Below are 24,201 nucleotides of genomic sequence, written 5' to 3'. Positions count from 1 at the left end.
ATGAACCCCAAACTACAACACCGGCTAACGATAAAAAAAAAAAAAACATCAAAAAACGAAGCGGCCCTCTGTATAATCCAGGGCCGGGGATCACTCTCAAAATGTCTGAAATGACCCAACCACGTCTCACTCGCGGATGCCATGACCCCACTCGCACCGAGCCGATCACACGAACCCCCTTCCACAGAGATGGTCGGGCGCAACACCGACCGACGAAGCTCATCTTTTCACATCATATAAACCAGAGATCAACCCCCCCCCCATGGTGCGATCTTCACGACTCGACCTCCTCGCACGCGCCCGTGATATCGCAGGCGATCTTTTCGGCCAGAGCATCTGAGAAGAAACGGGTCAGCAGGGGGTGGAGAGACGGAGAGACTGGGTGAGGACAAAAGAGAAGACGTACAGACGGTGGCCTGCGGGTGGCCCGGGGGCAGCAGAGGGAAGATGGAGGCGTCCACCACCCGCAAGCCCTGGACGCCGAACACGCGGCCCTGGCCATCCACCACGGCCATCGGGTCCTCGGCCGGGCCCATGGCACACGTGCAGGAGGCGTGCCACACGGTGGAAAAGTCCTGGCGGATCACCGCCTCGATCTGGGCATCCGTCTGGACGGCGGGCCCCGGAAAGGCCTCGTCCCCGATCACCAAGGGCTGCATCGCCCGGGTCTGCCAGAACTGGCGCGCCCGCTTGAGCCCGGCGATGGCGACCTCGATGTCGACCGGGTCGGTGAGCCAGTTGGGGTTGATCAGCGGAGCGACCGCCGTGTCCGCGGAGGCGATCGTGAGGTTGCCGCGGGAGCGCGGCGCGGCGAGGGCCACGGCCAGCGCGGCGTAGTTGAAGCCGTCGTGGGGATCTGCCAGCACCTGCATCGCCCCGAGATAGCCGTTGACCGCGATGTACTCCACCTCCGGCCAGTCCGCCGGGTACTGCGCCAGCGTCGCCTGCGTGCCAGTCGAGAATCCGCCGCGCAGGGCCGCGGGGACCTTCTCCCACCCCAGCACGTCCGTCGACGGGTTCGTGTACATGCCGGCGGCCTCCTCGTGGAACTCCCGCGCCGCCTCGGCCGCAAAGTCAGGGTCTCCCAGGGCCGACGTGGTGGGCGCGTTGACGCGGTGCGACACCCCCAGGTACACATGGTCCTGCATGTTCTGGCCCACCCCCGGCCGATCGGCCACCACCCGGATCCCCAGCGCCTCGAGATCCTCGGCCGGACCCACCCCGGAGGCCAGGAGCAGCTGCGGGGAGCCGAAGACCCCCCCCGACAGGATGATCTCCCGGCTCGCGTTGAGCTGGTAGCTGAGGCCCGCCGTCTCGACGACCACCGCCGTGGCCTGGGCGCTCGCGTCGAACAGGATCTTCTTCGCCATGGTGGAGTGGTAGACGGAGTAATTCGGATAGGACAACGCCTGGCGGAGGAAGGAGGTCTCGGAGGAGTCGCGCACCATCGTGGTGGCGTTGATGGTGAACAGCGCGTACGCCTGGCCCAGCAGGGAGCCGTCCGCGAAGCCCGGGATCCTCGACATCCCGAGCGACTCCAGGCCCTTCACAGCCCAGGTTGCGAAGGCATGCGCGTAGTGCGGGAAGGTGACCGACAGCGGGCCCGAGCCGTTGCCCAGGTGGGTAGGGTCATAGTCCGGGGTCGCGTTGGCAAACCGGAGCCCCATGTCGGGGGGGGTGAAGCGGAGGCTTTTCTCGAAAAAGGGCAGCAGGTTGTCGAAGGTATAGCTGGCATCCCCGACGGCGTCCGCCCACTGCTGGTAGGCCGACCGCGTCCCGCGCTGGTAGAGCATGTAGTTGCGCGCAGAGCTGCCCCCGAGGGTCTTCCCTCGCGCGTAGTGGATCTCCGCCCCGTACGAACCCTATATTGATTGTCTCGCGTCAGAGCCTAGCCTAGCCTAGCCCAGCCCACGGGGAAGAGACCACCCACCGCTTGCGGGGTCGTGCTATACCCCCAGTCAATCAACGGCTGCCAGTCGGTCTGGGACCGGCCGATGTATCTGGCATCGTCGGCAGGCACCTGGCTGAGATTGCCGTTGTCCATCTCATAGAACCCCCCGGCCTCGATGACGGCGACCCTCCCGGCCTGTTGCTCGACCAGCCGCGTGGCCAAGGTCAGTCCCGCGGTCCCTCCCCCGACGACGATGTAGTCGAACGTGGCATTCACCCCGGGGACCCCGAAGGAGGATCCCAGCAAGGGCGGTGGTTCGACTGCCTGAACACCGGCGGCCGCTGCGACAGCCCACCATTTCCACCAACTCCTCATCCGATCCAGCCGCATCGTGGAAGACGGGGAAGTGCTGTCAAGGGGAACAATCTGGCGGGAAATAGGAAACTGGAATGGACGTGACAGCGACCGGAGCCGGTCTTATGCGACTTACATTCCCACCTAGAGACCGGGGGGCCTCGAACTCAGCCCGGGAATGTGACGCACCTATTGGACACGACAGCCATTCCAGTCGGCCATTCTCTCTCAGTAACGTTCCGAATCGGATGGGAGTATCCATCGTCGGCGGCGTCAATACCGGACCGGGGTTGGATGAGAAGGCTTCTGCAGCCCCGGGCCCCTAGTGGTCACTAGACCCTCGATGTATTGCTGTCGGCGTCGCGTGCAGACCTGATCGGTCACATCCAAGCACGTCCAGCGTCTGACGATTGGCCGCCCTGCATCATATTGACCCCGGTCCTCGGGTTCCAGGGCCCCGGCACTGCTTACGGAGTCAATCTTGGATGCAGTGCAGACCACCGCTCCGCCTATTTGAGGCGGAAACCCTCGACCTGGACCCCTGCTTTCCTTGGCGGCAGCAGGGCCAGTCAGGACATGAGACGTCACGCGAACACCTCGCTCAAGTTGATCGTTTTCACTGGATGGGCAGAGGCGGTGGGCTATTCTTTCTCCGCTAGCAGAGTCCGAATGAGTAAAGGTTGGACCAGAAGGGAAATAGCGTACGTTGGGATTATCCCATCATCCCCGACGTTGACGAGCAATCTTCCAAATGGGCAACTATCAAACAGACCACGGCATCTGCCCAGCTAGAAGATTGTCAGTGAAATCCTTCAGTCTAGCATTATGCGTCCATTTGATGAGAGGAACCGGTGGCGATGATGGGCGACAGTCCAAACCCTACATGGATCAATCAGGATGGCCCGGACTTGGCCTTGCGGGTCCTGGAACCTTCTACCGCTCGTTCCCGGTCCGGTTAACTCGATTACCAGCCCGAGGACAACCCTGAAAAAAAAAAGAAAAAGAAAAGAAAAAGAAAATACGAGACAAGTAAAGACCCATTAATTCATACCTGATCAGTGACCAAAATAAAAAGTGCTATAAACAGTGTGTGTGGCGCACACAAAGGAGAAAGGGTTGGAACCAGGTGTCCGCCGAGACTACCTTGCCACGGCATATTTCATCCACAGCTGATCCTGCAGAAGCCGGTCCAGACAGCCCCCATCCACCCCGAGCAACACCTCCAGCCCCCCCTCCGGTGGCACAGGCAGGACAAGTTGCGTTCCGTTGAGAAGCCCGCAATGCGGCAACCGGACGGCGTCGATCCGGTGGCCCAGCGACGCCCCCCAGTCCAGCTCGTACAGCTGGAAGTTGATCCACGAGGTCAGCACGCAGTTGAACCCCGGCACGTCCAGGAACGCCGTCGGGACCAGCCGGTTGACATCCTCGAGCCGGTCCGCCAGGGTGACCACGTCGTCGGTGAAGTGTCGGTCTGCGCGGCGGACTTGTCTGCGGATACGGATGGCCAGATCGGCCAGGGTGGCGGACCCGACGATCTCCCGGATCGGGGCCGACACGGCCAGATACTCCAGGAAGCAGCCCAGCGTCTCCGGGTGCACGGGGGGGTCGGTGCGGAGGCGGCCGTCGATCGCGATATTGAAGACCGAGACCGGATCGCCCTCGAGCGTCGCCAGGGGCCACTGCACCGCCATCACCGTGCGCCAGAGGAGGGCCGCCAGCGCGTCGTTGGTGGAGATCCAGGGCTGGTCGCTCGCCTCCCTCGCATGCACGGGGGAGGCGTCCGCCTTGAGCGCCTGCAGGGCGGCCGGGGAGAAGTAGAACACCTGCCCGCGGTGGGTCCTGTCGAGCATCTTGGGGGGGCGCCGGGCGGGGTGAAGGGCAGCAGGCTGTACTCGCGGTGGTCCTCCAGCAGGCCCGCGCTGCGCCCCGACGGCTGCATGATCCGCTCCCGATCCCCCAGCATCGCGTCGGGGAGCTCGATCGGGGTCGCAATCTCCAGCCCTTGGGCACGGCGGCACTCCTCTGCCCAGATCTTCATCCAGGTATGGTACGAGGTGCCGTCGCCCACCATGTGAAAGGTGCACCAATTCAGCAGGAGTCCGCCCGGGATGAAGTTGGCCTGGACGAGGGAGACAGGCAGCCGCTCACCGGCGGACGGCCATTGGGAACGCCGGCATAGCGTCTCTGCGTCCAGGCTGGCGACGGGGAAGTGCTGCGATTGCAGCTTCGCGTACGTCGTCGGGAATGCGCCCGGGGCGCGGAGATCCTGCACGACCACGTCCTCGATCTCGCCATCCTCCAGCCGCCGCAGCTTCAGCACGCCCGCCTGCGTCGCCTCCTGGTCAGGCACTGCCTCACAGCCGACAACGGCGAGGCGCTGCTTGGTAGCCGCATAGCTGGCTCGCAGCACTCGGGTCACTTCCTCCAGATCGTAGCCCTCGGCGAGCGGGAAGGGGAAGATATACCGTACATAGCCTTTGGGCCCGATGCGTTCCAGGGGGGTGAGCGTGGGGACCTCACAGAAGTCGGTGATGTAGGAACCCATGCTGTGGATGGTGGCCTCTGGGGCTGTGTCTGTGTGGGAAATGGAATGGGGAGGGAAGAATGCCCCCTTGACCATGGCGTGACCAAGTTCCCCTTATTTAGGGCCGGCCGTGGGGATATTGCGGCGCTGCACACTAAGAACCAGGATGAGAATCCTGGCCTGCTGCCTGCTGCCTGCTGCCTGCTAGGGATAATACCAAAGTCGCGTTTCTGTCTTGGTCCCGCTGTCACCTGTCACCAGTGACCCACTGCTGTCCGACTGGGCCATCAACATAGATAGCCGGTGTCCTCCGATTCTGGTCCGTGAGAGACGGACGGGGCGAGCGGGCGAATGGGGATGGAGCCATCCCCGGCCGGCGTCCGCACTACGCGACTTAGCAACTGCCCCTTCCAGTCCCGGAGCGAGCATCTGTCAGTGTCGGGTCCAGGGTTTATCTATTGGGGGGGCTGTCAGGAGTCGCGGCACAGATCCTTCCCTTCCGGTGCGATTGGATCCACCCGCGTGCCGTGGCGCGGATGTTCTTTTCTTTGTTCTGTACACTCCCTACAAGGATGCGCAATCGTCCGTCTCATTTTAGTATCCCCGGGGTCAACGCCCTGACCCTGTTCACAGAAAAGGAGACTGGCGCTCCAGGACCCAATATATACAGAGAGCCCTCTCACGGCGCCGCAGCTGACAGCACTGTTTCCACCGTTTCACTCCTCTGCCATTGCCGTATTGTCACCCTGCTCACTTGATTTGCCAGTTGAGTATGACAGTGGATCCGGCCATTGTCGCCGTCTTTGGGCAACCGCCCGCCGGCATCGATCTGGCCGATAGTCGAGTGGCCCAGGATAACCGGGCGGTCATTGCATTGATCTGTCTCTGCGTGATCACTGTCATCCTACGGTTCGTTGCGCGTCTTGGCCTGAGAAACCCCCTGATGCTGGACGACTGGCTCATCGTGGCTGCACTGGTAAGGTACAACTGCGGGAACACCGATGCTTACATCGCTGACGAGGATTCCATGCCAGGTGTTTGTCTGTGCCACGGCCGGCCTGAGTATGGCAGGTAGGTGGCTCCCTCGCCCAACAGTGTGTCGCGCGGTGCATTGGACTAAAGACGACTGTCCAGGGGGTGCCTTCGGTGCCGGACGACACGTCTGGGCGATCACACTGCCGGAGCTGACGCAAATCTTCAAGGTTGGCGCTCCCCACGGCCATTAATTCTCTCTGCTTACAACGCGGTGTCAGATTCTTTTTGCGTATACGTTCGTGTATGCCGCCAGCTGCTCGACCTGCAAGCTCTCCATCCTCTTCTTCTACCGCCGGGTGTTTGTGACGTCGCACCAGGACCTGTCGCTCCGAGTGTCGCTCCTGGTGGGATTCGGCCTCACGCTGTCATACCCGATCATCGTGTGGGTGACCATGGGCAACTGCTGCCGGCCGGTGTCCTACTTCTGGAACGAGTTCAGCGGCGCCACCGGCACTTGTATCGACACCGACACGTTCTTCCTGGCAGCTGGCGTCGTCAATATGGTCAACGACATTGTAGTCTTGTTGATTCCGTTCCCGCGCATTGCGAAGCTACAGATGCACTTCCGGAAGAAGGTGGCCATCTGCGCCATCCTCGCATTGGGCAGCTTGTGAATGACCCTGCTGTTCTCTTGCAGATGGAAAGCTGACCCGACCCCCTGCAGTGTTTGTGTTGCCAGCGCCGTGCGCATCTATGTCCTCTACCAGTTCATCCAGGGTGTCGACGTGACCTGGATGATGGGTCCGGTCTTCATCTGGTCCAGCATTGAGCCCGCGGTCGCGATTGTCTGCGCATGTCTGCCACATATGGCCCCACTGGCTCGGGCCGCGCACATCAGGTTCCTGTCTAGTCGGGACAGTAAGAGTGGGAGACCGTCGTATCCCAGCATGCCGTGGCGATCCGGGTCAGAGGCCGACGCGCATCCCCTGCCCGACCGTTGCTCCCGATTCAACAAGGGACGACTACCGTCATGCAGGCCCGAGGATGAAATCGGACTCACCAGCCAGGTAGCCGGTCATCTACCACCTGCGTCTGTCGCATCTTCCTCGAAGGACCATTTCCCCGGTCACTCCATTGTCGTTCACTCGACTGTGGAGCAGACGGTCTCTGATCGATGACCTCCGGGGATCACAGCAGGTAGTCATCGCGAGAGATGATTGGTGGGGGGGGGAGAAGACAGAGGGAAAAGACAGAGGGAAAAGAGGGGCAAGATGGTCTATGTCACGCTTAGGTTTGTTTAGCATCGTGTTACCCCCACACCCAAGGCATCTACATAATAAGCCATCCGGGGGAACATACACCAGCTGCGTCGCAAACAGCGCGAAACCCGTCACAACGCCGTTGATGGTGGTGGCCCGGGCATACGGCAGCACCCCTATGGCGTTACCATCGTCCAGGCGGATATACAGTGATCCCGCCTTGGGTGCTGTGCTATTCACAAATGTTCTATTCACAATCCAGCACTCGTCAGTGATCGAAGGGAGGTCCCAGGACATCGGGGCGAGGTTGGCGTCCGTGTCATCCGGATTCTCGGCCACGTAGAGCAGTCCTGACGCAGGATGGTTAGTTGGAGAGGCAATCGCCAGGGGAGAGACTCGCGGGTTCGTACCGTCGCTCAGTCCATACGCAATAAACCAGGCTGAAGCGTTGGCCCCGTACGCATACAGGGTCGCATTCTGCTCCGATCCGCGCTTCGCGTGATTTTCCAACGCGGCGCCCAAGCCAGCCTGTAGTGGCAAGCAGAGGGTAGAAAAGACACGCCCACTGCATGATGGGGTTGATGGAATGATGGATCGCTTCTTGGGAGCTCCCATCGGCGGCGGAGGGGTTTATTTCAGGGCTGTTGCTACCACGCTTTCCCCGATGATTATTCTCACATCCCGTCTCCTGGTCTCTGCAGCCGAGACATCGATCAACGGTGGTTCCCTTGCATACGTACGTGGTCCCCATGCAGCCATCTTGACGCGTACGCTTGGCTCCATCTACACGGGCAAGAATCGGGTCCTCACGGCGTGGTTGATTGTGGCTTCAAGGCCCTGAAATCTTGTCCGCTGCCATGCGAAGCTCAAGATAGCCCGTCGTCCGCGGCCAATGGAGACCTCCAGCGACGGGCTGGGGTGAGGGAGGATGACGCCTCCGAGCGCGCGAGCCGTGGTGACGCCGCGCATCCTTGCCGCGTGAGGGCTTGCATCTCCACCCGCAACGAATCTGCTGTCTTGCACGGCCTTACTAGAGACGTCTGAATTTAGAACAGGGTCTTACATTCGAAGCACTCGTGCACTTGACAGGGAGCCTGTTCGACACCTTCACCCTCTGGTCTTGGTGCTTACCACCCGGACTCGCCAGTAATTCCAGCGTCTTTTCCCCCTGCAATCCAACCCGCGCTCTTTTCATCACGACCGGACTTTGACTTCTCTCATGATACAGCCTGCGCGGGAGGTTTATACGCGAGCAAACCTAGATACGCATCACGGGGTATGATGGGTCTAATTGACCGGCAACGGCAGTGCATGCTGGTGCCCAGGAATTGACGTGCGTGTCATCGGTGGACCCTCGACGGCACTCTGGCTCTGGCCTATGCGTGCAAAGGTGATGACCCGAGATAGATGGCACCAAGCCTTGAGGGATCGTCCGTGGGGCTGTCAGCCCCGGGTTGGTAGCTCTCCGCGACACAGAGATCCATGAGGGAGCATGTCCTGTCGAGGGTTTTTCAATAGAGGGCCTTGCTGAGTTGTAACCTGCCATATGCGACCTAAAAGCCGAATCAGCCAGTAGGACAGGGCTGGCTTTTGGTATCTGGTGATTGCGATCAAGACAGACAACCCGGGGGTAAGTGGACGGAGCCTGAATCCGATGGGACATACTGACCGATGTTGATACAGGCCTGGCTCATGCACTGCCATATTGCGTGACAACCCTCGGAGGGCTTCGCGGTGCAGCTGCTGGAGCATACCTCGGAGATCACTTTCGACTACGAGACGCTGAACGGCACCTGCGCGAGTTGGAAAAACTACATCGCGGCGCAGGATGTGACGCAACATGATTCGGGTGTGCAGTCAAAATGTTCCACAACAATCTTACAATCACCTTGCTCGACAGATGAGAACATACTATTGGAACCTCATACTTTCGCGAGGTGCTGGTTGTAATATTCCTAGCAGCGGGCATTGCGTACGGCCCCCGAAATGAGATGCGCCCCCCGTAATACCATACCGAACGTTACACATGTGTGACCAAACGGGGGTGACTGTGTAATACCAGGCCGATACCATCCAGGCAGCGACCAACAACACCTCAGGATATATCAACCCTACCGCCCCAACGGCTCCCCAGCCAGAGGTCTGGTCACACCGGACACTCATGCCCCCCAGTCACTACCAGCTGAGTCCCCGCTCGTCGGTGGACTCCGTCGCGCTGCTGTCCGATCCCGACACGGAGGACCTTGTGCTACCCCGGAGGAAATCTGCCTGGGGGATGCTGCGGCCGTCCAGCTGGAGCTACTCGCGCCTGGCCACCCGCAAGCCAACTTTCCATGGCCTCCGGCGCGGTCCCCCGCGCCCACTCGCGCGTCTCGTCCGCATCGCCCTGGGGATCCTGGTGGCCCTCGTCGTGCTGACCGGGGCCTTCTGGCCCTCGTATACGCATCTCCCGCCGCACTACCAGGCCCTCCGCCGCGCCGCCGCCCAGCCCGACGTCCACGGCCCCGGCAACCCTCACGACGAGAAGATCTTTATTGCCGCCATTCTCTACGACCGCGCAGGCACCCTGGCTGGGGGGCGGTGGGGGGATGCCCTCCACCAGCTGATCCACCTGCTGGGTCCGGACAATGTGTTCCTCAGTATCTACGAGAATGACAGTGGCGAGAAGGGGGCGCACGCGCTCCGCGACCTGGAGGACAGAGTGGCCTGCAACAGGTCCATCCGCAGTGAGCAGCACCTGGACCTCCACTCCTTTCCGAGCGTGACTGTCCCGGGGGGCGCCTCGCGCGTCAAGCGGACCGACTACCTGGCGGAACTGCGGAATCGCGCCCTGCGCCCCTTGGATGACCACCCCGAGATGCGGTATGACCGAATCCTATACCTCAACGATGTGGTCTTCGATCCGCTCGACGTCCTTCACCTCCTCTTCTCCACCAACATCAACCGCGCCGGCCGGGCGCAGTACCGGGCCGCCTGTGCCGTCGACTTTACCAACGCGTTCAAGTTCTACGACACCTACGCCACCCGCGATCTGGACGGATATGGCATCGGGCTCCAGTTCTTCCCCTGGTTCACCACGGCGGGCCACGGCCTCTCCCGGCAGGACGTCCTGGCCGGGAAGGACGCCGTCCGAGTGCGCAGCTGCTGGGGGGGGATGGTCGCGTTCGACGCGAGGCCCTTCCAACGCCCCGAGAGCCCCGTGCGGTTCCGCGCGGATGCCGACCTGTTCTTCGACGGGTCCGAATGCTGCATCATCCACGCCGACATCCAGGATCCCCCCTCCCGCCAGGCGATCGCGATCGCCGAACCCGCCGACACCGGCATCTACATGAACCCGTTTGTCCGGGTCGCGTACGAGGAGCGGAGCTTTGCCTGGCTGGGGGTCACCCGTCGCTTTGAGCGACTCTACCCCATCGCTCACTCCATCGCCAGCCATCTGGCGGGCTTCCCGCGGTACAATCCCCGTCGGGATGAGATCCCCGGCCAGGTGGTCACGGAGACGCTGTGGGTCCCGGACGAGAAGGACGAACGGGGAGGGTCGTTCAAAACAGTGGATCGTGTAGCCGACAACGATGGCTTCTGCACGGACGGGTTTGGAGGGTACCGTGGCCTGCAGGTGATCGTCGAGGATCGCAAGCCTGGCGAGGATGGATGGGAGGAGATCGCCTTTCCCACCGCGTAGCATGTAATTTCAATTGTACGACTGGTGTTTCCATGTGAAACGAGCGTTGGAGATGTGGTTTCTCATACTATGATACATGGAAATAATAGATATTTTCTGTTTTTTGATTGCGCAATGCTACCTGTGGTGTGGCACCTTGGACCAGTGTCGGCATCGACCAAACATCGTCCGACAGAACTTGCCATACTCCACCCGCAGGTCGAAGGCTCGCCAGGAGCCCTGCGCCCGATGGAGCAGACGAGCGGACGGATCCGAGATGGGCTTGGACCCCATGTTGCCGTACCCACGTCGACCGGGACTGCATCATCAGCACGGGAAAATTGGGTTGAACCCCCCCCCCCGGGGGGTGGGGAGTTAAACGTACCTGAAGCCGGTGATGGGGAGGATCAGCACGTCGTCGACCAACTTACTCGTCCCATTGTCATGCAACCCAGACAGCGCGGTCCATCGGAGGTCCGCTGTGGTTTCCAGCCAGCTCTGCGTCGCTTGGGTGATGGCACCCGGGCCCGTGAGGGCAATCGGATCGAGCGATCGCAGCGCTTGTCGAGCTGACATGGTTTGTAACCCCCCGTTCTGGTCCATGATGGTCCGCAATTGTGCCGTCAGGCGATCCACGAAGGTCTGCAGGATGGGATGGCCGGGCGCCCAAGCGAAGGCCCATTGGGTCAGTTGAAGGGGATGCAGGTAGCCCATCCGCCAGTAGTCGTCGCTATTCGACGGGCAGTCTGCTTCCACCCCTAGGATGGCATTGACTGGACCGGGGGAGTTATACATCTTGCCCGCCTCTGGATCCTGCCATGGGAGGAGGTCGGAGTGGGAGATCCAGTCTGCCGGTGACCGCAGGGGTTCCGTGTCCATATCGGCATACTGAGATCGTCAGTGACGATGTGAAGATGGGAGTCCGATGTACCTACCACACCCCCGATCCATTTTGACACCAACACGCGGAAGACGTCTGCACGCTCGACTGGACTCAAGGCAAAGAACTGTTCCTCCAGCTCGGATTCAAACCGTTGGATGAACTGAGCGACCCCGTCGTCGTCCCACAGGATGTAGGCCGCCTTGCCATCGATCATGCGCAGCCACCTCTCGGTGCTGTGGCGGATGGGGCGGGGCCAGGTGTCAATGCGCGTGTTCTTCCAGGTCTGGTGGACGATCAAGGGGATGGAGGAGTGGGGGATTTGGCGTTCCACGGATGACCTGGCGGCGCGGAGGGCGAGTTGTGCGGCGTCGACGATGCCCCCGGGGTGGTGATCTGTGTCCGAGAGCCAGTCTCGGGGAATATACCACGCTGGAAGGGTCAGCAACCGCAAACACACGTGAGGGGATGAAGGGATGGTTCCACTTACCTCCTCCCAGGGCACTATTCGTGTGTACATAGCGGAATAGCAGCGGATGGTGACGCTCCAGCAGGGACACCTCGTCGCCGAGGGTATCGGAGCGGTAGAAGAGCCAAGTAAAGCACACCACCATGGCAATGGCCAGCAGCAGGGGGCGTCGACAAAGGCCACGCCAGATCATTGTTCCGGTGGGATGTGGGATGTGGGATTGGGTGTCCAAGCCGATTCGGATTCGGGGGGGGAACAGACATGGTTATGTCCCGCAAACGCTATCTATGTATGTACGTCTTTAAGACGATCCCGTGTGTGTTCCCGTGAAGTGTAACCTTCCCAAACGCCTTCGAAATACGGCTGCCTAACCGTTGGCCCCAGGGTCCATTGTGGTGGTGGCAGAGTGACTGTCGCTGGCCGATTCCTGAATTCCACCTGGTGCCAAAACGGGCATGACGAGGGTCGTAGGGGCTGTCTGTCCGGGCAAAGGCGGGGCCGTGCATTGGGATTGAGGCTGTAAACCAGTGAAAGATCCTCTCCGAGGATGTCCGACAACACCCCCACAAGGCATCAGGGAGGAAATAATGGAAGGATTCATGGAGATGAGGGTTGGTGGGGCGCGGACCACCGCAGGGACTGTCTAGAATCAGGGCCCCCACAGGCCGATACGCGCCCATACTCAGTGACAACTGACAAGCCCTACAGGGGCCGTACAGGCTCGTACGCTCGTCCAGGCGTACAGGGGTCACCAATGACGGGCACAGGGCCGACCACGTTCCGCCCGCGGTGATTATTCGTCCAAGATGGGGATGGTGGAGATCGTCCTCGCTAGGGGCCGCTAGCCCTAGTTGGGCTGTCTATAGGATATGATAACGCGATCATAGTTCAAAGTTATTGACTGCTCAACTCGTGATTAGTCTTCAGAATGAACACGCCATCTTGACCCTCACTGCAGGATTCCACTCAGGAAACCAGTAGCATATATTAGAGGAACAAACTATAGGACCCTACGCTCTCCAGGTGGACAGTGAAAATTTGGAGCCTACAGGATGAGACACCCCCCACTCTTGCTCAATAAGGCTAGTCCTCCCAATAGAGAGAGCACATCCAGCGGGTCATACCATTATAGCATCTCATCGAACTATGTGGAGCGAAGGAGCGAGGCTCAACTCTCTGATTTGTGGCCCAGTGTGTTAATATGGATACGGAGTATGCCACTCACTATATATAGGAGTCGGAGGCTGAAAATGACGAAGAGGAAGAATGCTGCTACCTGCCTGCGGTTACCTGATCGGCAGCATGATCCGACTGATAGGCTTCAACATGAACTTTGGCACATGTCATTCTCCGATGATCAAAATACTATTTTCCTTCTTGTGTACTCCGTACATAAAATTCAACTTGCCTCCGCGTATATATTCCGGCGCGTACACGTTCCAGCCTCTACGTGTAGCCATTTCAATCCGTGTATGGCGGATTCAACCTGCCTCTATGTATAAAATCATCATCTTCATGTAGTAATTTTGACTTGTTGTACTCCGTAGCTAGTTTGTTCTGCCTGTGTGTGATGCGTTCAATCTACCTACGCTGCTTGTAACCTGTGTACCGCTTGTGATTTAGGATACGCCCTACCGGCGTATATCTGATTCTGGGAGGGGGTAAAAAAACAGAAAGCGGTGACAGATGGGGTAAAAAGATTTAAGAAAATCAGGTTAGTTACTCACTGTTCTAGTGGGCATGCAGTTAGACCCCTTTCCGCCCCCTGTAACCTCTGTTTCGTCCGTTTTTGTTGGTTTTTGTCTGTCAGGGTCCAGCCCGATCAGCCCTAGCCGCGGTGGGTCGAAGCTTAGTACGCTTGGCTGTGCCGCCCTCTGCGACTTCACCACCGCGACTCTGCTGAGGGGGGAGGGGGAGGGTATTTGAAGCAGGCCATCTCCCTGGTGGATGTCCAGCTTTCTTGGAATCCATCTGCCACATCTTGTCGTGCGTGGAACCGCAATAGCGGGGGTGGTTGTGGTCGGCGATGTTCCCGTGTCTGCGTTCGTGTTTAGGGTTGTCGTCGGTACAATTACAGCTCAGCCTTCCCCCACCAGCCATCCTGCCCCAACAGGGCCAGAACTCTCAATCGGAATCCGCTCGGTTTGCTGGTCGGAATGAATACTCGGAACTGGAGAATTGAGCAGCCTGGTCTGGTGGGAGCAGTCCAGGACCTGTGAGACATGGCTGTATTACCGAAACATGCCCGCCTCCCTGTACGGCCACTGTATGCGACCCGTATGGCGTATATGGGTAATCCATCCTCGTCTGCCTAATGCCCAATTCACCATCGGGGGTGTTTGCGGACCCTGAATGGCCGCCCTCATATACCATCATGAGCCTCAATCCTCTCGCCAGGCCCCATCTCCTCTGGGGCGTGCACACATGCGACCCCCGCCATGGCTCAGGCGCGAGTCCGACTGCTGCTGCTGGTGACACTGGGATGTCTCTTGGCCGGCCTCTTCTCCCCCCTCCTTTGGAAACTATACCTTCTCCTCCGTCTGCCATTCGTGTGGAAAGCCTCATCAGTAGACGCCGTCATCTCTCTTCAGCGTGATGGCTTCGACCTCACATTCGCGGCGTACGAAAGCAACTACACTGTCACAGACCCCCTCATTCCCGCGAGACTCCATCATGTCCATCTAGGGGGGCAACTGCCGCGAGCAGAGTGGAGCGCCGCTCGTGAGGAATGCATCAAGCGGCATCCCAACTGGGAGGTATTCCTGTGGGATGACCGCAATGCCAGCCACTTCGTGCAGAATCGTTATCCGCATATCCTGACCATGTGGGAGGGCTACCCGTATCTGGTCCAGCGAGTGGATGCCTTACGCTATATGATCTTGCACACTTATGGAGGTACTTCCCACCGAGCACCCTGCCCAGGGAATCCCAGACGGGCTGACCGTTATGCTATGAACCCAGGTGCGATACTGGACTTCGACCTCGCATGCAAGCGCTCCATGGAGCCCCTGCGCCAATTCGAATTCGTCGCACCGGCGGCCAATCCCGTCGGAATCTCCATCGGCATGATGCTGGCGTCTCCGAATAGTAGCTACGTGGGCGATCTGGTTCGGAACCTGCCGCGCTATAATCTGCGATGGTCGTTCCTGCCCTACATCACCGTCATGTTCAGTACCGGCTGCCACTATGCGTCGTGTGTACCCTCCCTATCTCACCCTCTTCTATCATTCCGTCGTAGCAGCATTCACCTAACAAGTAGTAATCTTTGGACATAGAACGATCTACACCCTCCAAGCCAATACCTCCCCCCTCCGCATCCTCGCTGGACCACCGTCCATCCCGAAACTGCACATGCTCAACGGCTACGTCGACACCCCGCTCTTCCGCCACTTGGGAAGTTCTTCTTGGCATCAGCAAGACGCGCGGCTGATCAAGGCCTTTGCCAATGTTGATCAGCGAATATCGTTTGCGGTGATATTGGTCGTTGTGGTGGGGACATGCTGGTCAGGGGTGTTGTGTGTGTCGCGGGTGCGGCGATGCCACCAGGGACGGGAATCGTGGGTCTCGCTGCAGGAGGGGACGGATGCGTGGAAGCGTGTATGATTTTTTTTTGTCTTGTAATTATTGGCCTTTGTAGCGAGCTGTACTCTACTTTGGAGATTGTTGTTGATTCTTGTCTTAATTTCAGGGATTTATCTTTTGCTTTTTGTGGGTTGTTTGCGTCGATATATAAAGTCTAGTGTTGTGTGATGCAGGCTACCTGCCCATCAGGACAACATTTGCCGAGGTCACAGTTATCACGCAACATTTACACCATTTTGAAATGGCATAATTCCTCAGAAACGTGGAACATTACTCATAATACTCAAGCTAATCGATACAGGTCATTAAACCACATGTACCGACTGACGACCAAGTACAACACCCGATCCCACGAGAACTGCGTGACATGCTGACCGAACGCCCCCCGGGCCACCCAATAGGTCTCCCATGAGCTGACCAGCAGCGCCTTGTCGCCGTAGAAATCGGGCCCTGTGGCGACATGTTCGGGTGGGGAGGTGAATAAGGCCTTCAAAATTCGCCAGGAAAATGGGATCGAGGTAAGGATCAGATCCACCAGCGAGGAGTACTTGCGCAGAAGAAAGGTGCTCATAAGGGCGTATACGGGAGGTGGGTTGGCGTAAGTCTCGGTGTATCTTCTGGAAATGGTTAGCTTCTATATGGTGTGTTGGGGGTGTGTGAAGGCGGACAACATACAAGACTCCCGCACTGACAGCGCGGTGGTTGATGTGGCCTGATACTCCGCCATTGTCGAAGGTGAATATCTATATACGATCAGCAGTATTCGCATAAACCATGTCGAGAGGGAAGATACATACCAGATCGACCTTCCACATCTCGACGTAATGCGCGACAATATCCTGGATGACATCGTCTCGCCACCACTTCTTCGGGTTGTCCTGCAGGGCACCGTGCTCGAGCACCACGCATCTGGCGGCGGGGATGCCGAGCTTCTCGCAGCTGTGTTCAATCTCTCCTCGCCTGATGTCGCCCTGGCCATGGTAGTCCCCTGGGTGCATCAGTACTCATCAGATACCGTTCAAGCCATGCAGTCAAGACCATTAGGGAAGTGGGGGGCATACCAGTCGACAGCACCAACAAAGCACGTGTGACGTCGGGATTGTCCCGACCATACAGGATGGTGGGACTAAAGAACAGGGTCTCGTCATCGGGATGGGCGGTGACCAGCAGGATGTTTCGTGCGCGCTGGATGGTGGCCGGGACCAGACGGGGATCGTTCGCCAGGTAGTAGGCGAGCAATAGATAGAGGAAGAGACTGGCGGAGAACAGGATGAGGGCGGAATATGCGAGGACCCATCGCCAGTCTCGGCGACGAGTCTGGCGTGCCAGACGCTTGAGGAGACGGATCGGGACTACCATCGGGGCGGGGGATACTTTGGAGGGATGGGGGAGCGTCTGTGGGCGTCTCTCAAACATCTTGCGGGAGGAAGTGTGGTGTGGGTGTAAGTGAGGTGTAAAAGATGTGAGGATGGAGGAGGCCGACGATCTACAGTACTCCGCGGGGGATACGCGATACAGAATACCTGACAGGATACGGTATTCTTACAGTGACCGTCAATACAGAACGGTAGGTATGGTAATCTTACACGGTGCCCCGGACGGGCAGCGACTTTCCTGAATGAAGGCAACAAATGAATCTGACATCTGGCGACACCTGCTAGGCAGCAACCCATTGCCCCCGTCACATTGGCCGGCGCGAGTAACTATATTCCCCTGCGTCGATGCGTGATTTACCTGGCCAATCTGCGTGGCTCTTGCTCCGTGTCATCGCCGGTGGCCGAAACTCGCGGCGGGGTCCATTGCTTCGACGATGCTTAATTGTCTTCACCGCGGGTTGACTTGGTTGGTCCCTGGTTCTAGATCGCTCCAAACGGGGCGAAGCTTGTCTGGATGCTGCCCGTGGTTCGATCGGTTAAAGTTGCGCGGCACAGGGTTGAACCAGTGAGAACTGGGAACTGAGAATCCAGAAGACCCTGGGTTAAAAATAGGTGCAGCCCTTACCTGCTGCCTGGAGTCTGGACAATGGAAACTGCGTGGTTTCTGTGCGGCTGGATGCATCGCAGCCAACTCCTCGATTTGCGGCTGCCTGACAGGTGAAGGAAGCCGTTCGTCAGATGGCACGCGGGCCAATGCTGAGGGGATCAGGGTCCAAACTGAAATTGCGCTATCAAGGCCTGGTTTTTTTCCGTCCGCATGACAGGGTTCCCGTTTCATTATGAAAAGGGGTGTGCTTGAAGTTATTGTTTGGGGGCTGCCCACTCTATGGTCCACTTCCACCCTTAGGGCTGCCAACTGGCTCTCCAACAGACCGTCCAACAGATCCTGTCAATGTACTCCGTAATCGATTCGGTGTAATCGATGCCGGCAGGAATATGTTCGGTCGTGTCGGGATTTCTGTCCAGGTGAATTGCACCTTCAACGGGCCCCCCTACTTGCCCACCGGAGTGTATGCATGCTGACATGGTAGCAGAAACAGTGCGGAGATACACCATTCTGGAGCCGGGGAAATCGACGTGTCCTGGTCGATCGATGTCTCGAGTCTGGAGATGCGATATGCAACACCACAGCCATCGCTGGTCACAAAACCACTATCCCAAATGACAACTTGACAACTGTTCACATCTTTGGTCACGCTTCACTCGTTTGTTGCGACCGTCAATACCACCCCGAATGAGTGGAGGGCATCGATGTGTCGCATGCATGTATGCAGCTCCTGCTTGCGAAGGGAAGGGTTGTGTGACCTGCAGGGTTGCCGAGGCAATCGCGAGATCGGCAGTCGTCCAGCATCCCAGCCTCAACTCCTCAATCCAAACATTCCTGGTCGAGTCAAGTAGGAACTCCATCTCAATCTCCATCTCCATCTCCGCCCCCACGGGACAATGCTCGCCAAGCTGGGAATCTCCCTTCTGGCCTTGGTGGCCCCCTTCACCCACGGCACCTACCAGCGCACCTACTTCTACGTGGGCGGCAACTACACCCTCGACGGCAACGGCGAACACATCCACTCTGGCCAGATCTACGTCGAGAAGCTGACCCCCGCCCGAGTCACCCAGCCCCACCCCATCGTCTTCATCCATGGCCAGGCGCAGACCGGCACGGTATTTGAATCCCCCTAGACTTGTCTATAGCGTGGATGGTGGTATGCTGACCCCGCCAGAACTGGCTTGACAAGCCCGACGGCCAACCCGGATGGGCCTCCTACTTCCTCGACCAGGGATATGAATGCTACCTGCTCGACCAGCCCTTCCGCGCCCGCAGCCCCTGGCAGTCCTTCAACGGCGCGCTCGAGACCTACTCCGCCGAACATCTCCAGAGATACTTCACCGCGACGCAGCGATACAATCTGTGGCCGCAGGCATCGCTGCACACCCAATGGCCCGGGTCCGGGGTGATGCACGATCCCATCTTCGACGCATACTACACCAGCACGGTCCCCTTCGTTGGCAACGATACCGTCCAGGAGGTCGCCATGCAGGAGGCCGGCGTGGCCCTGCTCGATAAGATCGGGAAGCCGGTCTTCCTCCTCGGCCACTCGCAGGGGGGCATGATGACGTGGGCGGTGGCCGACCAGCGGCCCGACCTGGTACACACGATAATCGCCATCGAGCCGAAGGGCCCTCCCTTCGTGGAAGCTATGTGGGGGGGTGGTCCGGCCCGGAAATATGGGCTGACGGACATCCCGATCACGTATGCGCCGGCGGTGACGGATCCGGAGACGGAGCTGATCAAGACCACCGTCCCGTCCAACTCGTCGGACCGCTTCGACTGCGTCGTCCAGGCGGACGATCCCCCGCCGCGGCAGCTGGCAAGCTTGAGCCAAATCCCAGTCTTGCTGGTCACTGCGGAGGCATCGTATTTCGCGCAGTATGACTGGTGCATCGCGGGGTTCTTGCGGCAGGCCGGCGTGCAGACGGAGCACATCCAGCTGGCGGAGGTCGGGATCCACGGCAATGGCCATATGATGTTTCTCGAGAAGAACAGCGACGGCATCGCGGCGTTTCTCCATGGGCGGATGGAGGCATACACCCAGATCAGATCGGATCTGTAGACATGGTAGTGGATTGGTTGGCGATGGTTTCCGCTGGATGGTGAGATTCTCGAGATGGGCCGATAGATTGTGCATAATAATTGTTACGTTGTAAAAGAACTATAATGTTTGGGTTGACCTTGATAGCTGTGGAGTGGTAGACTCGATTGTATGTGGAGGGGATGCGCCGAGCCTGAGTACTCCCACACATCGACTTCCTTTTCACGCTCATGGGTAAGTAAGGTCTATCATCTGGATATGCACAAGCAAGCACTTTCCAGGGGACATCTCGAGTACTCATGATGAACGGTGGAGATCAAGCGCACGGTCCCACTCATCCAACTTCCACGAGATTCAAAACAGAGACCCCATGGTTGTCCTATGAGAGAAAATCATGCAGGGCACACTTCGGTTCCGGCGGATGGACGAGGCCGGGACATCGTCATACGGTTAAAAATAATAAAAATGGATCAACATCGGGCGATCAGCCGATGCCATCTCCACTCGGGCCCGGACGACCTCCGACTTGCGCCATGTTGGGCTTCCGCCGGAACCGGTCCAGCAGGATGGCTGGCCTCAGGGTGGCATGGTCTGCCACTCACGGCTATTAATACAGCTGTCCATTCGGGTTCGCTTGTCCACCTTCTCACCTCACTACCACAGCCATAATGTCTGCCACCGATACTACTACTCCGGTGAGTGATCATCTTGGGTGCAATCGGCACCACTCGAAGCCGGCCGGGTATTGATGATGTGCAGCAGGTGAACGAGGCTGCTGTGCTCCAACCGGGCGGCTCCTTCTACTATGAAAACCGGGAAGTCCCGACGATCCAATCCGACAGAGATGTCATCGTAAAGGTGATCGCCACGGGTCTCTGTGGCTCGGATGTGAGTATTGACTCCCGTCGTGATACCCTCACCCAGCTGATCCGGACTACAAGGTCCACTACTGGCAACATGGCCGCATTGGGAGATACGTCGTGGAGAAACCGCTCATCCTCGGCCATGAGTCCACCGGAATCGTCGTCTCGTGTGGCCCGAATGTCCAGGGGCTGGCCGCTGGAGATCGTGTCGCCATGGAACCGGGCGCCGCCTGCAACAGCTGCGACTTTTGCCGCAGTGGCCGCTACAACCTGTGTCGCTCGATGAGCTTTGCCGCCACTCCCCCGATCGACGGAACTCTCTGCACCTACTACCGCGTGCCGGCCGAGTGTTGCTTCAAGCTGCCGGACCATATCTCTCTACGCGATGGAGCGTTGGTGGAGCCCCTGAGCGTCGCCGTCCATGCATGCCGGCTCGCCGGGGACCTGCAGAACCGCAAGGCGATCGTCTTCGGGGCAGGCCCTGTGGGGTTGCTGTGCTGCGCGGTCGCCCGAGCCTTGGGAGCCGCCACTGTCGTCATCGTGGATATCGTAACCAGTCGCCTCGAAGTGGCCACGAAGCATGGGGCAACTCACACCTACCAAATGTCCTCAGAGTCTCCAGAGGAGAACGCGAAGGCACTCCTCGAGGTAGCGGGACTGGGAGATGGCGCCGATGTCGTGCTGGATGCCACAGGAGCGGAGCCCTGTGTCAACTGTGGCCTGCACGCAGTCGGACCAGGAGGAACTTTCGTCCAAGTGGGGTTGGGCCGCCCAAACGTCTCCATCCCGCTTGGTCAAGTCTGCGACAAAGAGGTCATCGTGAAGGGCAGCTTCCGATACGGCCCGGGGGACTTCAGCCTCGCCGTGGGATTGCTGCAGGCCAACCGGGTCAACCTCGAAGGTCTGGTCACGAACGAATACTCTTTCTCGCAGGTCGAGGAGGCCTTCAAAAATGTAGCCAACCGGGTCGGGATCAAGAGCGTCATCTATGGACCGGGGGTGGACGCAGCGACGGCCAATAGCATCTAGTACAGTCTACACGAATCGAATGATATCCCTCTTCGCCGGGCCTGTGCCGCATTAAAGCCCATCCCATGCCGTGTCCCATAGCCAGTACAATCCATTTTCAACGTTGCCGTCGTGGCCACTTGGCACGAAACCTGCGGAGCCGTTGGGGCCAGGCCAGGCATTTTCCGGCGGCAGCGGCCAACAATCTGGCAAGGGACTCGTCTCATGCTGACGGGGAGCGTCTCCGGGAACCGGTAGATAGAGGGTGCAGTCATCACCTGGTACCATGACTACCGCAGCAAATTAATATTGGTCGGATGGACGGAATAAGAACTTACCATGCTGCACCGAGTTCAGACTTTCATTCAGGCGATTAGCTCGAGGGATGTCTCCCGCCCCTTGGCTTCGCATCGCAGCATCCGAAACATCGAAGGTCACATCGAGCGGCAAGCGGAGCGTATCTTCGACCGATCGGAGGGGCGGGTCGTCAAAGTCGACAGGCGCATTGATGCTGGTGCTGGTGCCGGTGAGCGGCGCCAGTATAGCGGCGGACTCCCGGCGCAAAAGCATGGCCACCACCTTCTTTAGCACCAACGTGGTTTGCCTCGACAGGGCCGACCGCTTGCCCAGCAGGTCCTGTAGACGCAGAATGCGAGTGATGGTCCGCTTCACCTCCTGGGCGGCATCGGACAACGGTTCCGACAGCGCGGTCACCGCCAGCACGACCGCGGCGTGGAATAGGTTGATCGCCAGGAATGCCACCAGGTGGCTCTCGGTCGCAAGCTGGGCCAGCACCGGTAGCTCGGTCACCCGGGCCGTCCGCACCGCTGCCTTCCGCCAGAGGTCTGAGCTGGCGATGTTTGCCTTGGGGAATGCGGGATCAGCCGGGGAATCGAGTTCGGTTTTGCCAGGCGACAGGCTGGTGGAGAGATGGTTGACCTGTCGCGCAATCAACGGGCGGTGGAGAACAATCAGGATGTTGTCGTATGACAACTGCAAGGACAACGCCTGCAAAGCATGTGCCTTGGAGCTCGGCGCACCCCCCGCTCGGTAATCTTGATTGAGTTCGAGGACCAAGTGGCTCGGCAACAGGCGTCGCCAGTTGTGAAGGTTTTCCGTCGCCTGTTGGACCATGGTCACATAGGTATCCCCCACCAGCTCCTGCGAGCTTCTTGAGGTCCGAGAACCGAAGATGGTTTCCAATGCATTCGAAACGATGAGATACAGGCGGTTCAGCTCTCGCTGATACGATGAGTAGCAAATTGGCGCCCCATCATCACCTCTCGGCACGCCGAACGATGGGTCCTCATAGAATTCCACTGGCATACCCAAGTTACAATCCTTGTCGTTGATGCCCAGAGGAGTCCCGTACGTAATGGATGCGAAGCGGTCCCAGGTGTAAACCGTCCACCACACTCTTTTCCGCTCTTCCCGATCGCCGAAATCTCCCGCTTGGGACTCGCGATGAAGTCCAATCGCCTGCGCCATGCGGATGGTTGCGCCTAGCAGAGTGAAGGACAGGTTTGGCCGCCCGTGATAGAGATGGTGGGATCCGAACAGAATGCAGGTTTGCACGGCCAGGATGGAGGGCTGATCCATCAACTCCACCAGGTTAGACTCCACGAGCTTGATCAGATCTGCGCCCACCTTTGCCCAGTCATGGCCCGAGTCGGTCGCGTCCGAAGGTCGGTGCGATCGATACCAGGCGGCCATGCTCAGCATGATCGCCAACAGCAGCAGGAACGGTCTCTGGGCGGGGTCCGCGAAACCATCGGCAATGGCCTGGAGTCTCCTGCGAAACTTGGGTTCGTAGACGACCAGCGAGAACCAATGAACGGCGTCGAAGTAGTCGTCCAACAAGTGGTAGATAACATCGATTGACGGAAATGGCTGGCCCATTATCGAGGCCAACGGACGACGGTGGTCCTCGCTCAAACCCAATACCCGCGGCCTGTTGTTCCTCCCCGTGTAACCCGGAATCGCAGAGGTGGTCCGTTCATCGAGATGCTGACTGTCGAGTTCGCAGATCTTGCGTGCAATTCCCATCGCCGATTCGGCCTCACCCGGTTCGATTGTCGATGGTGGAGGGACGCCTGGAGGTCGAGTGCATGCGTCCGGACTCTCATCCACATGCCCGTCCTCGTCCCCCGAGCCAGCTCCTGGCGACCGTTCCGGAGGTTCGTCCCTGTTCGAATGGGATGTGGATTGGCGGCGGACGGTCCTTCGGGTCTGGCGGGGTTGGTTCTTTTTACCAGATCTGCATGCAACGCAAAGCTCAGTGGCAATTTCCGACACCGAAAACATGCAAGGGCAGCTTACTGTCGCGGTGGAGGGGCGGGGGGTTGTCGGCAATCGGCATCGGCGCGAACGCACAAGGAGCAAGGACGAAAGGGATCACACTGGGATCACGAAGAGGACGATGGCCTCCGTCAGCCATGATCGCCCGGTTGGGACAGGCTCCGACATAGATGGCGGTCCTACCCGAGATTTATGCAGGCGACATCGTTCGCAGGCGCTGCTGACGCGGGTGGGCAGCAACGCGCGGGTCAATCGGCGTCTTTTGGTTGGAAATTCCTCCCGATCCACCTCTTCCGGCGATGGTCGTTCGACCATGGTGGTGTTTGGTATCTTCGAGGAAGATCGGTGTGTTTGGGGGCCAGAGAGAGGGGGAAGCAGAGAAGTAGGAAAGCAAGAGAGGCAGGAGACAA

General features: G+C 59.0%; 12 protein-coding genes across 12 annotated transcripts; 5 read left to right on the top strand and 7 right to left on the bottom strand.

Annotated features, from left to right (window-relative positions):
* Positions 1-260: 260 nt before the first annotated feature.
* On the bottom strand, positions 261-2,740 carry BO70DRAFT_342131 (GMC family oxidoreductase). The gene is made up of 3 exons (XM_025541362.1): positions 1,931-2,740; positions 407-1,862; positions 261-336 (listed from the first exon to the last, which is right to left on the bottom strand). The coding sequence occupies exons 1-3, from the start codon at positions 2,279-2,281 to the stop codon at positions 275-277; spliced, it is 1,869 nt and encodes a 622-aa protein (XP_025396718.1). The 5' UTR covers positions 2,282-2,740; the 3' UTR covers positions 261-274.
* Positions 2,741-3,384: 644 nt separating this feature from the next.
* Positions 3,385-4,841, bottom strand: BO70DRAFT_389336 (uncharacterized protein; the record flags this gene model as incomplete). The annotated part of the gene is made up of 2 exons (XM_025546072.1): positions 4,138-4,841; positions 3,385-4,084 (listed from the first exon to the last, which is right to left on the bottom strand). Exons 1-2 carry the CDS (start codon positions 4,788-4,790, stop codon positions 3,385-3,387), a joined length of 1,353 nt encoding a protein of 450 aa, XP_025396717.1. The 5' UTR covers positions 4,791-4,841.
* A 700-nt stretch (positions 4,842-5,541) lies between these two features.
* On the top strand, positions 5,542-6,943 carry BO70DRAFT_389335 (uncharacterized protein; the record flags this gene model as incomplete). The annotated part of the gene is made up of 5 exons (XM_025546071.1): positions 5,542-5,745; positions 5,804-5,840; positions 5,904-5,971; positions 6,023-6,414; positions 6,469-6,943. 5 exons carry the CDS (start codon positions 5,542-5,544, stop codon positions 6,920-6,922), a joined length of 1,155 nt encoding a protein of 384 aa, XP_025396716.1. The 3' UTR covers positions 6,923-6,943.
* A 77-nt stretch (positions 6,944-7,020) lies between these two features.
* On the bottom strand, positions 7,021-7,972 carry BO70DRAFT_431639 (uncharacterized protein; the record flags this gene model as incomplete). The annotated part of the gene is made up of 4 exons (XM_025548255.1): positions 7,021-7,030; positions 7,104-7,353; positions 7,414-7,531; positions 7,814-7,972. 4 exons carry the CDS (start codon positions 7,970-7,972, stop codon positions 7,021-7,023), a joined length of 537 nt encoding a protein of 178 aa, XP_025396715.1.
* A 231-nt stretch (positions 7,973-8,203) lies between these two features.
* Positions 8,204-9,113, bottom strand: BO70DRAFT_115009 (uncharacterized protein). Its single transcript, XM_025537908.1, has 2 exons — positions 8,673-9,113; positions 8,204-8,556 (listed from the first exon to the last, which is right to left on the bottom strand). Exons 1-2 carry the CDS (start codon positions 8,843-8,845, stop codon positions 8,262-8,264), a joined length of 468 nt encoding a protein of 155 aa, XP_025396714.1. The 5' UTR covers positions 8,846-9,113; the 3' UTR covers positions 8,204-8,261.
* Positions 9,114-9,155: 42 nt separating this feature from the next.
* Positions 9,156-10,873, top strand: BO70DRAFT_114983 (glycosyltransferase family 69 protein). Its single transcript, XM_025537907.1, has one exon. It carries the CDS (start codon positions 9,165-9,167, stop codon positions 10,683-10,685), a length of 1,521 nt encoding a protein of 506 aa, XP_025396713.1. The 5' UTR covers positions 9,156-9,164; the 3' UTR covers positions 10,686-10,873.
* Positions 10,803-12,206, bottom strand: och3 (glycosyltransferase family 32 protein; the record flags this gene model as incomplete). The annotated part of the gene is made up of 4 exons (XM_025544909.1): positions 10,803-10,983; positions 11,050-11,552; positions 11,600-11,976; positions 12,035-12,206. The coding sequence occupies 4 exons, from the start codon at positions 12,204-12,206 to the stop codon at positions 10,803-10,805; spliced, it is 1,233 nt and encodes a 410-aa protein (XP_025396712.1).
* A 2,245-nt stretch (positions 12,207-14,451) lies between these two features.
* On the top strand, positions 14,452-15,650 carry BO70DRAFT_342119 (glycosyl transferase; the record flags this gene model as incomplete). Its single annotated transcript, XM_025541361.1, has 3 exons — positions 14,452-14,908; positions 14,975-15,206; positions 15,289-15,650. The coding sequence occupies 3 exons, from the start codon at positions 14,452-14,454 to the stop codon at positions 15,614-15,616; spliced, it is 1,017 nt and encodes a 338-aa protein (XP_025396711.1). The 3' UTR covers positions 15,617-15,650.
* Positions 15,651-15,690: 40 nt separating this feature from the next.
* BO70DRAFT_364797 (PIG-L family deacetylase) lies at positions 15,691-17,027 on the bottom strand. Its single transcript, XM_025543905.1, has 4 exons — positions 16,657-17,027; positions 16,393-16,583; positions 16,271-16,338; positions 15,691-16,212 (listed from the first exon to the last, which is right to left on the bottom strand). The coding sequence occupies exons 1-4, from the start codon at positions 16,952-16,954 to the stop codon at positions 15,879-15,881; spliced, it is 891 nt and encodes a 296-aa protein (XP_025396710.1). The 5' UTR covers positions 16,955-17,027; the 3' UTR covers positions 15,691-15,878.
* A 973-nt stretch (positions 17,028-18,000) lies between these two features.
* BO70DRAFT_364795 (alpha/beta hydrolase) lies at positions 18,001-19,769 on the top strand. Its single transcript, XM_025543904.1, has 2 exons — positions 18,001-18,693; positions 18,753-19,769. The coding sequence occupies exons 1-2, from the start codon at positions 18,475-18,477 to the stop codon at positions 19,641-19,643; spliced, it is 1,110 nt and encodes a 369-aa protein (XP_025396709.1). The 5' UTR covers positions 18,001-18,474; the 3' UTR covers positions 19,644-19,769.
* Positions 19,770-20,290: 521 nt separating this feature from the next.
* BO70DRAFT_399124 (NAD(P)-dependent alcohol dehydrogenase) lies at positions 20,291-21,514 on the top strand (the record flags this gene model as incomplete). The annotated part of the gene is made up of 3 exons (XM_025546845.1): positions 20,291-20,317; positions 20,385-20,510; positions 20,564-21,514. The coding sequence occupies 3 exons, from the start codon at positions 20,291-20,293 to the stop codon at positions 21,512-21,514; spliced, it is 1,104 nt and encodes a 367-aa protein (XP_025396708.1).
* Positions 21,515-21,565: 51 nt separating this feature from the next.
* Positions 21,566-23,930, bottom strand: BO70DRAFT_399123 (fungal specific transcription factor domain-containing protein; the record flags this gene model as incomplete). The annotated part of the gene is made up of 3 exons (XM_025546844.1): positions 21,566-21,783; positions 21,832-23,652; positions 23,813-23,930. The coding sequence occupies 3 exons, from the start codon at positions 23,928-23,930 to the stop codon at positions 21,566-21,568; spliced, it is 2,157 nt and encodes a 718-aa protein (XP_025396707.1).
* Positions 23,931-24,201: the final 271 nt, after the last annotated feature.

The sequence above is a fragment of the Aspergillus heteromorphus genome, assembly GCF_003184545.1.
Source record: "Aspergillus heteromorphus CBS 117.55 chromosome Unknown BO70scaffold_25, whole genome shotgun sequence".
In the NCBI taxonomy this organism is placed as follows: Eukaryota; Fungi; Ascomycota; class Eurotiomycetes; order Eurotiales; family Aspergillaceae; genus Aspergillus; species Aspergillus heteromorphus.
Note: the sequence above shows the minus strand (reverse complement) of the source record. Positions and strands in the feature narration are given on the sequence as shown.

Bases quoted from the DNA above. Each gene is read 5' to 3' on its own strand.
- BO70DRAFT_342131 (XM_025541362.1), bottom strand. From the start codon at position 2,281: ATGCGGCTGGATCGGATGAGGAGTTGGTGGAAATGGTGGGCTGTCGCA. The intron at 1,863-1,930 runs GTGGGTGGTCTC...CAATCAATATAG, and splicing joins ATAGCACGACCCCGCAAGCG to GGTTCGTACGGGGCGGAGAT. The intron at 337-406 runs GTACGTCTTCTC...GTTTCTTCTCAG, and splicing joins CCACCCGCAGGCCACCGTCT to ATGCTCTGGCCGAAAAGATC.
- BO70DRAFT_115009 (XM_025537908.1), bottom strand. From the start codon at position 8,845: ATGTTGCGTCACATCCTGCGCCGCGATGTAGTTTTTCCAACTCGCGCA. The intron at 8,557-8,672 runs GTCAGTATGTCC...TTCGGCTTTTAG, and splicing joins CCAGGCCTGTATCAACATCG to GTCGCATATGGCAGGTTACA.
- BO70DRAFT_114983 (XM_025537907.1), top strand. From the start codon at position 9,165: ATGCCCCCCAGTCACTACCAGCTGAGTCCCCGCTCGTCGGTGGACTCC.
- BO70DRAFT_364797 (XM_025543905.1), bottom strand. From the start codon at position 16,954: ATGGTAGTCCCGATCCGTCTCCTCAAGCGTCTGGCACGCCAGACTCGT. The intron at 16,584-16,656 runs GTATGCCCCCCA...TGATGCACCCAG, and splicing joins TTTGTTGGTGCTGTCGACTG to GGGACTACCATGGCCAGGGC. The intron at 16,339-16,392 runs GTATGTATCTTC...GATCGTATATAG, and splicing joins AGATGTGGAAGGTCGATCTG to ATATTCACCTTCGACAATGG.
- BO70DRAFT_364795 (XM_025543904.1), top strand. From the start codon at position 18,475: ATGCTCGCCAAGCTGGGAATCTCCCTTCTGGCCTTGGTGGCCCCCTTC. The intron at 18,694-18,752 runs GTATTTGAATCC...TGACCCCGCCAG, and splicing joins GCCAGGCGCAGACCGGCACG to AACTGGCTTGACAAGCCCGA.